The sequence below is a fragment of the Panicum virgatum genome, chromosome 9N, assembly GCF_016808335.1.
Source record: "Panicum virgatum strain AP13 chromosome 9N, P.virgatum_v5, whole genome shotgun sequence".
Taxonomy (NCBI): domain Eukaryota; kingdom Viridiplantae; phylum Streptophyta; class Magnoliopsida; order Poales; family Poaceae; genus Panicum; species Panicum virgatum.
Genome location: NC_053153.1, coordinates 46,127,157 through 46,144,194, shown reverse-complemented (window position 1 = coordinate 46,144,194; position 17,038 = coordinate 46,127,157). Strand labels below are relative to the sequence as shown.

The 17,038-nt window shown below is 50.4% G+C and overlaps 1 protein-coding gene across 1 annotated transcript; it reads right to left on the bottom strand.

Annotated features, from left to right (window-relative positions):
• Positions 1–8,477: 8,477 nt before the first annotated feature.
• LOC120689043 lies at positions 8,478–9,101 on the bottom strand. Its single transcript, XM_039971390.1, has one exon. The coding sequence runs from the start codon at positions 9,099–9,101 to the stop codon at positions 8,478–8,480; it is 624 nt and encodes a 207-aa protein (XP_039827324.1).
• Positions 9,102–17,038: the final 7,937 nt, after the last annotated feature.

The following is a 17,038-nucleotide window of genomic DNA, read 5'->3' as shown; positions in this document are numbered from 1 at the left end:
TCAAGGGTAGCGACCACGTCCACGTGTGCCATCCGGTCGAGCCAAAGCGGGTCTGCCGGGTCAGGTGCAGGGAACAACCCGAACGCAGTCAGAACCACCTCCAGAGGGTGCGAAGAGCAAAAAGTGGTCATCGCCCTCATGGCGGTAAGCTCCCAAGTGTCCAGCAGGTAGTGACCGACCATCTGAGTCACGATCGGCTCCCACCCGTTGAGCGGGTGCTGCGGAATCACCATCGTCACACTGCAGCGACGAACTCCGTCCTCCACAAACTCGTGGCCATCGTACACCGGTGGCTGGAGGTAACCGGCTGCACTCAAAAGCTCCCAAAGACGGCGGGGAAAACCATCCCAGTGCAAGCAAGCGGAGTGCACGTGCCCCTGCGCGTCAACGACCAGCAGCTCTTCCATCTGTCCCAACAAAAGACCGATGGATCAACCGATGGTAACAAGAACTACTAACTCTGGAACAGTGAAAGAAATGGCCAAAACTGTAGATAACTTGCTTCAAAAATTCTCAAAAATTTACACAAGATCCCTCTGATATTAAGGAACGATTCATCTAGTCACCACTAAGATCAATTAGGATTCCATGGGGTGATATGCTCAGGTATTCAGAGTGACTTCAACCAGGAAATCTGGGTGTCCAGAGAGGGTGTATTTTGACCATAACTCTCAAACCAGTTGTCAAAAATTATTCAAATTTTTATGGTAAGATCAATACTTAGTTGTCTACAACTTTCATGTTGAACTATTTTTCGTTTGAACAACTTATAAAGGTCGAAAAATTTCAGTTGTACAGACTGTTCAGAGTTAACAGTTTTTACCCAGGGTTCATCTAAAATCACAAATACCAAGCTAGAAGGCTTCGAAAATTCTCAAACTTTTACAGTAGTTTGGTGATTTAAGTAGCTTCATTTCATCTTACTGACTCAAGTTGGTTTGAAAAATTTTAATAGAGGTTAAAATTCGTGGAAACGATTTCCCTGAAATCGCAGACTATCAAGATGCTCCTTAAGATAGGTTTTTAGCTAATTTGATCGGGATTTCTTCCGAGGATTTCTTTGTTAACCATTTTGAGGATGAATGCAGAACCTATACGTCCTCACCAAGGAAAAGAATTGCCAAGTAACCTTGGTCTTACGCAATGACTTTGGTGGCATACATATTACGTCTCTCACTATATAGCTACTCGATATAGCTAGATAGCCTATAATTCGATTTCGAGTTAGCGTACCTGCAAAAAATTGACAGTATATAAAATGAACCTTTCGTGCCAGCACTCACGAAAGCGTTCCCATACATTACCGATCACTATAGAATCGGCATCCATACCATTACCGCCGTATGGACAACGTTAAGCATACGTTATCGAAACAACGTATTGACTGAGTACCGTCTTTGACGGGGAATTGAATTCCAATTTCGAACCATTACTCCCCATATATTCAACCGAAGTTGGTATATGGGCAGCAGCTCAAGTAGGCCACTGCTTGAGCTCCAGCGTTCGGCTCGCATGACCGACGGGAAGGTCAGACTCCCTCAGCTGACTGAGTAAGCATACCTTCGTGGCGATGATGTAGTTGCAGAATTTAAATTACATAATTTAAATACTGAAAGGTAATGTGCTGGAAGTTAGCCATACAAAATAAGCCACCTGATTATACCCCATAAGATCCCCTAGGGCTTTACGTCCTACACTTGTCGAGGTTGCCATCTCTGGTAGGCTGTCTGCGAGCTCTGATGCCAGCTGTGGCGGAACCGCCCAAAACTACTAGGCCCGGGTGCACTGATCTTTGTTGCTAAGCAACTCTGACCCAATTTGGCACTCACCGGTAGTTCCTCGAGTGAAGCCTCGATGAAAGCCACGCTATTCCAGGATCAGCAGACAACACTCACACTTAGGTGAGCCCAGAGATTACAACACAGAACATTTCATACATCTCAGAGTGATTGCAGCGGAAAGAAAATTTATTACAAACCATGTTCAGAGTAGTAAAGTCCTACAGAGTTCCAACTATTCCAATTATTCAAGTCTCATTGCTCAGCGGAAGCAGTAAAAGATAACTAGCGAGATAACGTGACGCATTGATAAAGCCCGTACGAATGCGTCACTCAGAGGGAGGGTGATTAGCACCAGCTGAAGGGCCATCCCACTCAACAGACCAACCCAGAGGCAGAGTACAAGGCCAAGTAAGACTCGCAAACAGATCCTCGAAGTTAGTACCTGAAAAAACAGTGCCACAAGTAAGGCTGAGTATACTAATACTCAGCAAGACTGACCCGTCTCCGGATATAACATAGTCCGATAACTAGACATGCAAGGCTTTTTGGTTGGTGGGGTTTGCTTGCCAAAAATGCCGCTAAATGTTGATCCTTACTTTCAGGTTTTACTTAGCCGGATTCTAGTGGGATTAACCATTCTAAATTTGCAACTAACTCTACACAAACATGGTAGAGCAATAATTTAATCAACCAGCAGTATTATCATCATCATGTTCCACTTGTTACTCTATGTGACCGAAATCATTAAGCAATCTCATGCCATGAGAGGCGGACGATTCCGAATCGAATTTCAACCTGGCCAGGGGAACCTAGAACACACGCATGGGGATTGACTTCGCTCCCGCCCACGCTACTTTTCCCCTTTCTTTCCAGTCTGTGGATCCGGGTCACCCTCCCCGACTACAGAGTCCGACCACTCTGCACCCGTACGTCGCGACAAAAATATAAACCCTACTTCTACCAAGAGGGTGAATGGTCGTTCCACTCGCCGGTCCAATCAGGTACTTAAGCTTACCGATTACCATATTTCTCGGTATGTGGCTAGTACATTCAAACGCTTAACGAAATGAGCCACACACCGCGACCTTAGCCATTTTTTGACTACACCAGCGGGGTATCACAACTACACAACCGCGCCCGTTGTCCTTACATTTCAACAGGAATTAAAGTCAGTACAAATCCTATTTGCTCGCGAGAGGCAGGAAACCATTCGACTTCTACCGTACCTATTTAGCATGGCAACTAGTCGATAAAAAGATCCGGTATCAAACATATGTTCCTAGGGATCGTGCATCTAAGGTTTTCGATCAACGCCTAGAAACTTAAATGCAGAAAACAAAATATTACGATACATTAATAATAGATAGCTGAATGATAATTCGGAAAATAGTGGGATTATGCTCCGGGGCTTGCCTTCTTGGGCACTGTCAGGCTCTCAACTACACTAAGATTAATTCTACAGAGAGTTTTACTAGGGATATGGCTCTCAAATTTTTACCAGAGACTATTCATGAGTTAAACATACTCCAGAAATTTTTTAAAGGTTTAACTCACTATGATAAATTAGTTATTCAGTTAACTTAGCATGAGTTTGCATAAATTTCTCAAGGTGCATTTAACCAGTATTGCGTATGAACTTTTTATTATAGGTAGAGCATACTCTATACAAGATCATGCCCAAAAATAATTCTCAGAAACATTGTAGATTACTCAGAACAAAAACAGTAAATCTAGTCCTAAGATGCTAAGGATGATTATTCATCAAAGCAAAACTCAGGAAATGCAGCTCAAAATTTTTATACAGGAACACAGAGATAAAAAGAGACTCCAGAAATAAATATAGATTTTTCTGAGCATAGGATCTATATATGAAGAATTAAGTTGAACAAACAAGCATAAATCATGGTATATAGAAAATGATCTCTAATAAATCTGAAATTTAGGTATTAACAGTGTTTTAGTTTTACATGCACGCAGTAAAAATTCCAGAGCAAGTTCATGTGCATATTTTCCAGAATTAAATCGAGAAAGCTAACAACAGATTAGAGAATCTTGATTGTTCCAACATGATAACTGTTTTGGTTTGGTGTCATCTTTTTACTGTGATCTTAAAATTCCATTAGTGATAACATATCCAAAAATCAAGGTCATTTGATGAGCAGAACTTCATGAACATGCATAAGGTGGTTTTCTTATTATTTTCCCTAGATTAAATTCGGTTGAGTTTCTGCAGATGTAAATGTTACAAAATTTGTAGATTTTGTTACAAGGATTCTAGATCAGTTGAGTTTACATTTTTCTGATTTTTCTGTGATTTGTTTCGCATTTTAGAAGTTCACTGGTATACACTGGAAAACTTGCAGAAACACCCTTGAACGAAAAAATGAAATTACAACCGGGTCCTTCGCAGGCCTTCTCCGCCGTGGCATCTTGCCGGTGGTGTTCTGCGGTGCAGGGCTTACCGGGGCTGCCACGGGGAGGCGCGTGGGAGAGAAGGGATCGAGGAACACCTACCCTGGTCGACGTTCGTGTGTCTGGTGCACGGGTTCGAGCTCGTCGGCGTCAATGGCGGGTCGGTTGTTCGGTTCGCCGGCGCTGGAGGTGAAGGAGGGCTCGGGGTAGGGGAACAGGGCGTGCACGAGCACCGTGTGAGCTCGTGGATGCTTCTGGGGTAGCTGTCGTGCTCGGTCTCCTTCGGAGCTGGCCGGTCCGCGGTGAGCCTGAGCTCGCCGGCGGCGGCGCAAAAGGGGAACGGCGTCGGGAGGAGGTTTGGGTTCGATTCCGCGCGCGTGGAGCGTAACTGGGAGGTGGCGAAGCAGTTGCGGTGGTCGGAGGGGGCAATGTGGGGCTGGGCTAGCCGGTCCGCGAGAGCTGGATCTCGGCGGCCATGGCGGAGCGGCGGAGGAGGAAGAAAGGGAAGAAGGGGCGCGACGGTGGAGCTCTAGGAGTTCTTATAGGCCAAGGGGCTCCTGGGCGAGGGATGTAGCGACTGGGGGCGGTCGATTTGGGTCAGGGGCGCACGACGGCGAGCGAGCGGACCTGCAGCGGCGCGGCGTAGGGCGGGGGGTGTCGTGGCTGCTCGGGGAGCGGCCTGGGACGCGTGTGCGCGTGAGAAGGTGCCAAGGGGCGGGCCAGGTGGCGCTGGGGGACTTCCCGGGTCCATTTGGCCGCGGGCGCGCGGCGGGCGAAACAGAGCCAGCCGGGAGAGAGAGATGGAGATGGGGGCTCTTTTGCGATTTCTGAATCTTCCAGGGACCTCTTGGTAAACTGAAATTATCTCCTATTTGGAGGGCTCAAATGGAAAAGTGTTGAATACCACTTTTGCATAACTTTTCAAGATCTACAACTTTCGTTTTATGCAAATTTTCATTTGAAACTCACATTTTGAACTATTGGTACATTTGCATATTTGCACAAAAGGACTTTAGTTTTTGACTTGATTTTGGCTGAAGTTCAATTGAGCACATGTCAATTGAAACACCTCTCATAAGCCAACAAAAATTTTGTGCGCATTTTTGAATTAAATTTTGAGTAGCTTTTCACTCCTTTTTCTTTTTCCTTTAATTTCTTTTGTATGATTTGTCTTTTATTTGATCCTTTCTCTTTGAATTAATTTCTCAATTTTTTCTTTTAACTTTAACTAAGGTACATTGATTGTATTTAAATGTGCTAACACCTGAGGTGTCACACTGGCGGAGCCGCACTGGAGCGGCCCACCGGCTAGACAAAAGAAGACGTCCCTGCCCCGGAGTCCAGGGGGGCCGGGGACGAGGAGGCCGCGGCAGCAGCGGCGCAGACGGCGTCGGCGGAGGAGGTGCCATCGGGGGAGATGCCGGCGGAAGAGATGCTAAAGATGGGGGCGCCGGGGCAGTTCGAGGACCTAGGAGAGGTCGCCTCGAATGCAGCGCTCAGTGCAGTCAGCCCGTTCGTCGACATCATTACTACTTCTGAGGGTGGCCTCGGGACCGGACCGTCCCAGCTGCCCGGCGAGGGGGTGGGCTGGGCGATTATCCAGCCCGGGGTCCCCGAGGAGTTCGTTCTCACGGAGCGAGGAGGATAAAGTCTGGTGGGCGCAGCTCGACATCTGCGCCCAAATCAATGCCGGTATCAATCGCGTCCTGCAGCTCCACTGGCAGGAGACATTCAATGTTAACATGGTAGGCGCCTTTCCTTCTATTTGTTCGTTTCTGGTTGTGTTCATATGGTGTTCGCTTATGTCTTCTGTTCACAGCAGCTGATGGCCATGTCGCGCGACAAAAGCATGAAGCTGGCCAATCTGTACTCCAGTGTGGACTAGCTCGGGAAGTACAGCACCTGCCTGGGCTTGCGGCTGGGTGAAGTCGATGCCCAGGTGTCCGCCCTAGAAGGTGCGAAACCGTGTGCTGGAGCTTGAGCTTGCCCGGGCCAACGGCGAGCGCGACGCGCAGAGGGCCGCAACCGAGCAAAAAGCCAAAGAGGTCGAGTCACAAGCGGCTGCACTGCGGCGAAATGCAGAAGCCCTTGCTGCGGGGGTGGCTCAGCTCCAGCTCTGGGAAATGGCCATCGGAGCGCTCACCGCCACTCTCGTGCAGAAGGGTGCCCTCCTCGAGGTGCCGGAGGATGTTCCGCAATGCAGAGACCGCCCTCGATGAGATGGGGCCTCCATGTCGTTGCTCCTTCAGCAGGCGGACGTCGCGGGGGAGCAGCTGGAGGAGGAGAGGGGGCGTACCAAGGGTAAGTACCGGTATTTTCTCAAGTCGATTTTAGTTTGCAGGGGCTTATCTTTGTTTTCGCTCAGCGCTGTGGAAGGTGATGGTGGAGGAGACCGCGGCAAAAGAGGCCCTCCAGGTCGCATACTCGTCGGCGCAGAGGGATTACGAGGACCAGTTGGGGGCCGCCTTGGCCGCATGCCAAGGGCTCGAGGGGGAGGGCTCGTCTGGCAGCTCGTTGGCCAGTCGCCTGAGGTCCTTGGGCGATTGGCTAACCGAGCGCCTCAAGGGTGCCCTCCGCCTCGGCGTCCAGAAGGCTCTCGGCATCATCTCGACACACTACATCATCAACTTTGAGCAGGTGGCCATGGGCTACATCGTCCCCGACGGCGATGAAGATGCCCTTACCCGGGCTTTTTGAGGGCGGCCTCCTCCCTGACGCCGAAGACGCCGAAGACGAAGGCCCGCACGACGGGGAGGACAACCTGTAGGCAGCCTAGGCCGTGGAGCCCCAAGTAAATAGATTAAGATTTTGTTTCAACTATCTTTCTATGTAAAGAAATTGAAGAAGTAATATTGACAGTGCGGCCGTTCGAGGCCTTTGTGTATTTGTGCACATCATTTTATTTACTATATTTTCGTGCTCTCGTGTGCGGCTTAGATAAACTTCTGCGAGGATTGTCGCGTTCATAAGCGACTTAGGCGTAAGGAGGTGAGTGCGGATGCCGTATCCCGGAGGTGTAGGCAGTCGCGGCTCGGCCAGCCCTGTCCCGTAGTTGCTTATGCCTCGCGTCCATATTTCTAAGTGTACGAGAGGCTTAGATACGAAAATTTTTCGAAAAAATGATGGCGTTTTGGGGACGTTTGGGGGTTCCCCCCATTATAGCCCCAGAGGGAGGCTTGGTTTTACAGAGGGCAAAGCCAAGTCTGCCTCAGTGTTATGTGTGCGTCCAAGCTCCCGAGGGTTCGGATGATTTTCGAAAAGTTTGCAAGTAAAGCGTACTCTTTATTATTCCGGGAATTTAAAGTACAAGTACAAAGTATGCACAGAGAGCTTGGAATTTCAGGGATAGAAGCGACGTAGCTGCTGAATGTTCCAAGCGTTGGTGAAGACTTCACCTTTCTCATTAGCTAGCTTGTAGGTGCCGGGCTTGAGGACCTCAGCAACGATGTATGGGCCTTCCCATGGCGGGGTGAGCTTGTGGCGCCCTCGGCTGTCCTGCCAAAGCCTCAACACCAGATCTCCCTTGTTGAGGTCTCGACGCTGGACCCTCTGTGCTTGATATCGTCGCAGGGACTGCTGGTACCGTGCTGAGTGTAAGAGCACCACGTCTCGAGCCTCATCCACCTGATCCAGTGAGTCTTCACAGGTTCGCTAGTTCTGCTGCTCATGGTAGGATTTGAGCCTCGGGGACCCATACTCCAAGTCAGTGGGGAGGATGGCCTCGGCGCCATAGACGAGGAAGAACGAGCTAAAGCCCGTGGCTCGACTCGAGGTCGTTCTTAGGCTCCAGATGACCAAGGGTAGCTCCGTGAGCCATCTCCGGCCAAACTTGTTCGGCTTGTTGAAGATTCTTGGCTTGAGGCCTTGTAGGATCATGCAATTGGCACGTTCTACTTGACCATTTGTTTGGGGATGCGCCAATGCCGACCAATCCACCCGTATGTGGTAGTCGTCGCAAAACTCCAAGAACTTCTTGCCTGTGAACTGGGTACCATTATCCGTGATGATCGAGTTCGGGACCCCGAACCTGTGGATTATGTCGGTGAAGAACTGCACTGCCTGCTTGGATTTGATCTTTGCGATGGGTCGAGCCTCGATCCACTTGGAGAACTTGTTGATTGCTACCAACAAGTGAGTGAAGCCCCCGAGCGCTTTTTGCAATGGTCTGATGAGGTCCACTCCCCAACGGCAAAAGGCCATGTGATGGGGATGGTCTGCAGAGCGTGAGCCGGGAGATGCGTTTGACGGGCGTAGAATTGGCAACCCTCGCAAGTCCGCACGATTTCAGTGGCATCGGCAATAGCTGTGGGCCAGTAAAAACCCTGCCTGAACCCATTGCCCACGAGGGTGTGTGCGCGCCGCATGATGTCCGCAAACTCTGGCGTGGATGTCCCGAAGCAGTTCCCTGCCCTCAGGAATGGGGATGCAGCATTGCAGAACACTCGAGGGGCTGCGTTTGTATAGCTCATCATCGATCAGGATGAAAGACTTGGCTCGCCTGGCGATGCGTTGCGCCTGAGCGCGTTCTGAGGGTATTACCCCTCGGTTGATCCAGTCGAGGTATTGGTCACGCCAGTCTCGCGAAAGCGGAGCCTCGTCGATTTGCATTGCCTCGGCCTCGTCCGCCGAGGAGATCTCGGTCTCCATCTCCATGGCCTCGGACTCGACCGTCGAGGGGTCCTCGGCCGTGGACTCGGCAGTTGCAGTGCTAGCCTCCGCAAGATCCTTGAAATCGACGGATATCTTGGCGAGGTCATGGGCAAACACGTTCAGGGGAACGGTGGTCTGCCCAGACACGATCTTGGCCATCTCGTCCGCATCCTCATTGTACTTGCGTGCGACGTGGTTGAGCTCGAGGCCGTCGAACTTGTCTTCGAGGCGGCGCACCACGTTGCAGTATGCTTCCATCTTTGGGTCGTGGCAGCCGGACTCTTTCATCACTTGGTCGATGACGAGTTGAGAGTCTCCCCTCACGTTGAGGCGTTTGATGCCAAGCTCGATGGCGATGCGAATGACGCTGAGGAGGGCCTCGTACTCTGCCATGTTGTTGGACGCCAGGAAGTGGAGCCGCACCATGTAGTGCATATGTATCCTGAGGGGTGAGATGAAAAGGTGGCCAGCACCTGCGCCAGTTTTCATCACCGACCCATCGAAGTACATGGTCCAACACTCTGCTTGGATTTGTGGTGGGGGCAGCTGAGTGTCGGTCCATTCGGTGATGAAGTCCGCCAAGATTTGGGATTTGATTGCCTTGCGAGGCGCATAAGTGAGAGCTTCTCCCATAAGTTCCACTGACTTGGCTATCCTACCCGTGGCTTTCCTATTGTGGACTATCTATCCCAGCGGGAAAGACGAGACCACGGTGACGGGATGAGCCTCGAAGTAGTGGCGTAGCTTGCGTCGAGCCAGGACCACTGCGTACAACAGTTTCTGGATCTGTGGATACCGTGTCTTGGTTTCAGACAGCACTTCACTGATGAAGTACACCGGCCTTTGAACATGCAGGGCGTGCCCCTCCTCTTGTCTTTCTATGACAATGGCTGCACTGACCACCTGGGTCGTTGCTGCTACATATAGATAGAGAGGCTCGCTGCCTATAGGCGGTGTCAGAATTAGGGCATGAGTGAGCGACGCCTTCAGCTTGTCGAGGGCTTTCTGAGCCTCGGGGGTCCACGAAAAGCGTTCGGTTTTCCTCAGGAGTCGATACAGAGGTAAGCCTTTCTCTCCGAGACATGAGATGAAACGGCTAAGGGCTACCAGGCAACCCATAACCCTCTGTACCCCCTTTAGGTCTCGGATTGGTCCCATTCGAGTGATGGCCAAAACTTTCTCAGGGTTGGGTTCGATGCCTCGCTGGGAGACGATGAAACCCAAAAGCATGCCTCGAGGCACTCCGAACACGCATTTTTCCGGGTTGAGCTTTACCCCCTTGGCTCTAAGGCAGTCGAACGCGATCTTGAGATCGGCTACCAGGTCGTCGGCTTTCCTGGATTTCACAACCATGTCATCGACATACGCTTCTATGTTCCGCCCGATATGGTCCCCAAACACGTGGAGCATACACCACTGGTATGTAGCTCCGGCGTTTCTAAGGCCAAATGGCATCATGACATAGCAGTACATGCCGAAGGGTGTGATGAAAGAGGTTGTGAGCAGGTCGGATTCTCTCATCTTTATTTGGTGGTAACCGGAATAAGCATCAAGAAAGGATAAAAGTTCACAACCCGTAGTTGAATCAACGATTTTATCAATTCGTGGCAAAGGAAAGGGAACTTTCAGACATGCTTTATTTAAACCAGTATAATCTATGCACATCCTCCATTTTCCATTCTTTTTCTTAACTAATACAGGATTAGCTAGCCACTCGGGATGGAATACCTCCTTTATGAATCCGGCCGCCAAAAGCTTGTGCACCTCCTCACTGATCGCCCGGCGCTTAAGCTCGTCGAAGCGTCACAGGCGCTGCTTCACCGGCTTGGAGTTGGACTAGATGTCAAGGGAGTGCTCGGCGACCTCCCTCGGTATGCCAGGAATGTCCGAGGGGCTCCACACAAAGATGTCAGCGTTGGCGCGAAGGAAGTCGATGAGCACCACTTCCTATTTGCTGTCGAGGGTGGCGCTGATCTTCAGTGTCTTGCCATTGGGGCAGTTCGGATCGAGGGGCACCTCTTTGACACCCTCAGCAGGCTCGAAGCTGCTAGCATGTCGGTGTGAGGAGTCCATGGCCACGTTCGCCATCTTCTCCAAGTTGGCAGCGAGGGCCTCGGCGCGCTCGACGCACTCGACGTCGCACTCGTAGGCGTGCTCGAACGATGGGCCGACGGTGATGACGCCCTTTGGACCCGGCATCTTCATCTTGAGGTAGGTGTAGTTGGGGACAGCCGTGAGCTTGGCGCAGCACAGCCGCCCCAGAATGGCGTGGTACGCTCCACGGAACCCCACCACCTCGAAGGTGAGCACCTCTTTTCGGAAGTTGGCCGGCGTGCCGAAGCAGACGGACAGTTCGATCTGTCCGAGGGGCTGGACCCGCTTTCCCGGTGCAACGCCATGAAATGGCGACGTGCTTGGGCATAGCTTGTCTAGGCCGATCCCCATGAGTTCCAAGTTGTGCGCATACAGGATGTTGAGGCTGCTGCCTCCGTCCATGAGCACCCTGGAGAACCGAGTGTTGCCGATGACTGGGTCGACAATGAGCGGGTACTGTCTAGAATTTGGGATGTAATCGGGGTGGTCTTCGCGGCTGAAGGAGATGGTGTCCTTCGACCAATCGAGGTAGGATGGCGTGGCCTTGTGGACGGAGAAGACCTCTCAGCGCTCTCGCTTGCGCTCTCGAGAGGTCATACTCGCCGTTGGTCCACCATAGATGAAGAACATGTTCTCCACCGAGGGGAAGCCGTCATCGCCCCCGTCCCCCGCGTCCTTCTTCTTGGCCTCGTCCTTACGGCCGAGGCGGTTGAAGTACTTGTGAAGCATGTCACATTCCTCGAGGGTGTGGTTGACCGAGCCCTTATGATAAAGACATGGCTTCTTTAGCATGTCGTCGAACAGGCCACCACCTCGAGGGGGTCCTCAGGGACCTTTGCGATCGGGGGAGACAGTGAGGGCTTCGTCAGAATCCACCTCCTGCCCTTGACCATGTTGGTTCTTCTTGCCCTTCATCTTTCCTTTCCTTTCCTGCCCTGCTTCTGCTTTTTCTCGGGGTTCTTGGTATTGCTGCCCTCCGCGGGCGCTTACCCCTTGCGTTTGCGCTTCTCGCTATCGAAGATAGCACCGACCGCCTCCTCGCCGGAGGCAAAGTTGGTAGCTACATCAAACAGCTCATTCGCACTGGAGGGAGGGCTCCGCCCCAACTCGCGTACCAGATCCTTGCACGTTGTGCCCAAATGAAAGGCACTGATGATGTCAGAGTCGGTGACGCTGGGAAGCTCGGTGCACTGCTTGGAGAAGTGACGGATGTAGTCACGCAAGGGCTCGTCGGGCTGCTGACGGCACCCTCGGAGATCCCAAGAGTTCCCAGGACGCACGTATGTGCCTTGGAAGTTGCCCACGAAGGTCCTGACCAGGTCGGACCAGTCATGGATCTGGTTGGCGGGGAGGTGTTCGAGCCATGTATGCACGGAACCCGCAAGGTGCAGAGAAAGGTTGCGGATGATCATGGCATCGTCAGTCACACCGCCCAGCTAGCAAGCCAGGCGGTAGTCGTTAAGCCAGGGCCCATGATCTGTCTCTCTCGAGTACTTGGTGAGACTGGTGGGCTGTCGAAAGCATGGGGGAAATGGAGCAGTGCGGATTTCTCGGCTAAACACGTTGGTGCCCGGGGGCTCCGGTGATGGGTGTCCTCCTTGCTGTCGAAGCGGCCGCCACGCCGAGGGTGGTAGCCGCAGGCCGCACCATCTCGCTTCTTCTGGTTGAGGAAGTTACGGGAGCCGCCGTCATCGGCTTTGCCGCGCGTGTCCAGGAGGCGCTCCTTCACAGGAGGCAACTGGACACGGTCGTGCACCGTGGGTGCCTTTGCTCTGACTGCCGGGCATACCGAGGGTGCCTTGTCCTTTTGCACCGGTGGGGTTTGCCCCGAGACCTCGTGGTCTTGTCGTGTCGTTCCACTGGCTTTTGCCGAGGCCACCGAGTGAATATGAGACGCAGAGCTCTCGGCCTGCTGCACCACAGCATCTTCGAGGAGGGCTTGCGCCTCCTTGCGCAGATTATGGCCCTCGGGCGTAGAGGGTTCAGACATGGCTCGGAGTAGAATAGCCGCAGTGGTGATCTTTTGGCAAGCCCTGTTCAGTGCTGGTTGGTTCTCGACGCCGCCATCCGCCAAGATCTGTTCCCGGGCAATGCGTCCTGCCTCTCGGGCACCCGCACCGCGTAAGGTATGCTCCTGCTCGAGCGCGACACGCAGCTTCTTCGTCTGCCGACGCTCCTCTTCGAGCTTGGCCTCAAGCTCCCGGAGTTGCTCCAGCTGTGCTTGCTGCAATCCCGAGTTCACCGGGGTGGCCGGTCTGGGTGCTACAGGCACTACCGGCATTGCCACCGGGGCGTGCGCTGTGTCTGGTGCATTGTCACCATGCTCCTCCAGCTCGAAGAGGAAGCATTCTCGAGTGGGATTGTAAGCCCCCTCGCTGGAGTCATCGGAGCAGGTGAGGCAGTAGTCCGCCGCAGCCTGAAATGACAAGAAGGCTTCGAGATCGCGGATTCCGGAGAAGTCCAGGTCGACACGATTGTGCATGAAGGTGTATCCCTCGTCCGCGGAGTTGGGGTATGAGCTGTCAGGTGTTGACACGACGAGGTTGCGGATTGAGAGCAGGTGATGCCCGGCAAGTCCTCGTACACGCTCATGTCGGTGCTGACGGATGACGCGTAGGTCGCAGTGGGAGTTCGCATCTCGTAAGGATGGAGCGGCGTCCTAGACGTGTCCACCTCCGTCAGCGTCGCTGCTGCCTTTGGGGATGAAGAGGTGGCATTATCCCTCACGACGTCAAGTCGCGGCGTGCTGGCTTCAACCCACGTCGGTGTCTGGACCCCTACCTGGCGTGCCAACTATCGGTGTCTGGACCTCGCGGCCTAGCACCAACTAGTGATGATATTGCGTGTCCCTGTCTCTAGATGGTTGATGCAAGAAGAAACACAATGATGCGGGGTTTATCCTGGTTCCAGTCGATGGGGCCGTACGTCCAGCAGATGGGGTGAGCACTATATTATCTTGCACCGAGGTGCTTGTAGTAGGGGGTACAAGCTAGGGCGAGAGAGGGAGAGAAGCTCCCAAGTCTCTATGTGTGCTAAGGATGATTGAGGCAAGTGCCAATATCGGGGGGAGCGAGCTCGAGTGTGTGTGCGTGTGTCTTGGAGAGTTCGCCCCTTAGGAAGGGGTCCGCCTCCTCCTTTTATAGGCTCAAGGAGGGGCGGATTACATGCATGAGTGATCTTTGATATCGTCATCTCTTCCTGAATCGAGGGAGAATAGTTGATAGCTCCTGTTGCCGAAGACTGTGAAGCATGGCGTCGGGCGCGGTCATCGTCCTTTAAGGCCTTTGACCATGCCTGGGATGTGTCCTGGCATTGTGGCGCCAGTGGGCGGCGTGGCGATAGCTGCAGGGCGTGCCATCCTCTGCGTCTGACCGGGCGGAGTGCCGAGGGTGTTTGTTGATGGTGGTCTCGTTCTGGTCAACAGTTGTACCGTGTTCGAGGGTCGCTGCCCATGCCTGCCGAGGGTCCTACAGAGGGGAGAGTACAAAGATTTGGTAGAACAGTGGCGCTTGCAGTGCTGGTCATGTCCGTACAGAGCACGGCCAGTCCGCACAGCGCCGCAAATGGTGGCACAGTGACCAGAGTTGGCAGACGAGACTCCGGTCATGTTTGTTATGCGCGCGTGGCTGCCTGAAGTCGTCTGACACCCGCACCATGCCGGGAGTGGTTGGTAATAAATGCGCCTGTCCTACTGAGTGGGTGGGTTACAATCCCAGTTTGCCGAGGGGGACCTCGAGCGAGGTGGAGCTTCCCCTCGTGCTGAGGCCCCGTGGAGGGCTCGGCCGAGGGGGATCTTGAACGAGGAGGAGATTCCCCCTACGCCGAGGCCCCACGGGGGCTCGGCTGAGGGAGGTCTCGAAGGAAGCGGAGATTGTCCCGCGGTTTGGGAGGCCTCGGACGAACCGTACTCCGGTGTTGGGTCGTGGGCCGAGTGCATATTGGGCCCTTTGGATCCTGTTGAGGATTTGGGCGTCCAAGCTATTTGGAATGAAAGTGAACTGATATGTTTCCATTGATTGATTGTTGCTTATATACAAGACCAAGAGACAAGGGTCCAAGGGACATGTCCCTTTGGGATGACCCCTTCATGAATTGTAACTACCTAATGACATCATAATAATGTCATTAATCTAATTAATTAAATAATTACAGAATTGATCACTAATTCCTAATTCCTTCATAACACTCCCCCTTGATCAATTTGTCCTTCTTGTAGTCTTGTAATCAATTTGATCTTCTTGTGGTCTTGTAATCAATCGAATAACTCCTTGGAAACCCTATGAAAAAAACAGGAGATGCAATACAATATATCTCCCCCAAAAACCTTTCAGGAAAATGTGAGGAGAATCTTTGGAAAACCCTGTGGGAAAAACCAAAGTAATACCGGTATACCAGGCAAAACTCCTTAAAATCCAGTGGGAAAAATAAGGAGAAACACCATAATATACAATAACCAATGTCAGTAGACCCTTGAGATAACCCAAAGTCTTAGTCTAATAACACCTTGACCCTATGGTCAATATGCTTCAAATATCATCTTCCAAAAAACCCCAGTGGGGAAAACTAGATGATATAGCATATACCTTTGTTGACATTGCCTCATCAAAAACTTTATATGAGAAACCTCAAATGGAAAGACTCACATAAAGAAAAGAGTACAATGTATCATATGTTCCAATATCATCCATCAAAAACCTCTATGGGAAAAATGGATGATAGGACATAATCTTGTGTTGATATTGTCTCATTAAAAACTTTATATGAGAAACCCAAAGGGACAAACTCATACAAAGAAAAGAGTGCAATATGATATTTTGAACAAGTTATTAATCAGAGAGATGAGAGACTCTCCCCCTAAAACTTGCAAACCTTTCATACCAATGTATTCTACACATATGAAATGTGGAGTATAGTAGACCTTATGAATATCTCTTCGAGATTATCACAAGTACTTAGTTTGCAAATGTTCATATGCCCATATGACCTATGAAACAGAACCATCTTAATGCAAAATATTGCATTAAGTATAACTTGTCTCCATCTAAACAACACAATCTACATTACCTTTATAGATAATGACTTTTGATTCAATAGAATCAGAACCACATAACTTCAGTATGTGACATATCATTCTATCAAGATATACCCATTCGTGTGAAACCTTATACAGTACAGTGTCAGAATGATTAATGGAATTGACCATTAAATCTCTACTTAAAGATTATTATATAATGGTATTTCCATATTCATGTAAAGCTTATTTTAATGATCTGGAATTTGGGGATCTTATAGATAACCAGTATCATGATATCCACGTAATCGGATCATGGATTATACCAAGTCTGTATGTGCTATTTTAAGATATCAAAGATATTCTTAACTTCAATCTACCAACCTTAGGTAGAATAGCGCTGCTATTAGATAGCAAATTATAGCAAAGACAATATCCTGCCGAGAACTTTTGCAATATATATATTAGCGCACAAATAGCATGGGGATAATGGACCATATGTCCCAATATCTCAATTCAATCACTATGGCATAAAATAATCTTCCCCATGCCTTTCTCTATCATGAGGAAGAACCACCATAGGATTCCCTTTCATATTGAGTCATTCAATATGATGTGGATACAGATAGCTTTACTATAAAAACCTGGGAGAAGATACTTGGATTCTAAACACAAAATAAAATTTTAGTTTAGACCGTTATCTTCCATCTCTAATCTCCGTCTATAGATTACAACGTGTTCTTGACAAGTGTTCATTACCAATGATGTTAAGATTATTGACAATCATATAATACTAGAAAATCCAACCAAGGATTCTGAAATGAACACCAGGTGTAATCAATCTTGTATCTTTCAAAACAAGAAATACATACAAAGTCGATTGTACCAAAATCGACTTAACTGCTTTAAGCCATATGTTGACTTAAGCAATACACGATATATGTTGCAATTTTATATATAAATATTGGATATGTGAACTCCTTCGCGGAACTTTCATAATATACCAAATCAAGTGATCATATGTAATCACTACATCTATCAACTATAAACTGCAAAGATAGATGCTTTTGTACTGCCAGTCAAAAGTTAG

What these genes read in the sequence shown, in the direction of transcription:
- LOC120689043 (XM_039971390.1), bottom strand. Translation starts at nt 9,101, where the DNA reads ATGGAAGCATACTGCAACGTGGTGCGCCGCCTCGAAGACAAGTTCGAC.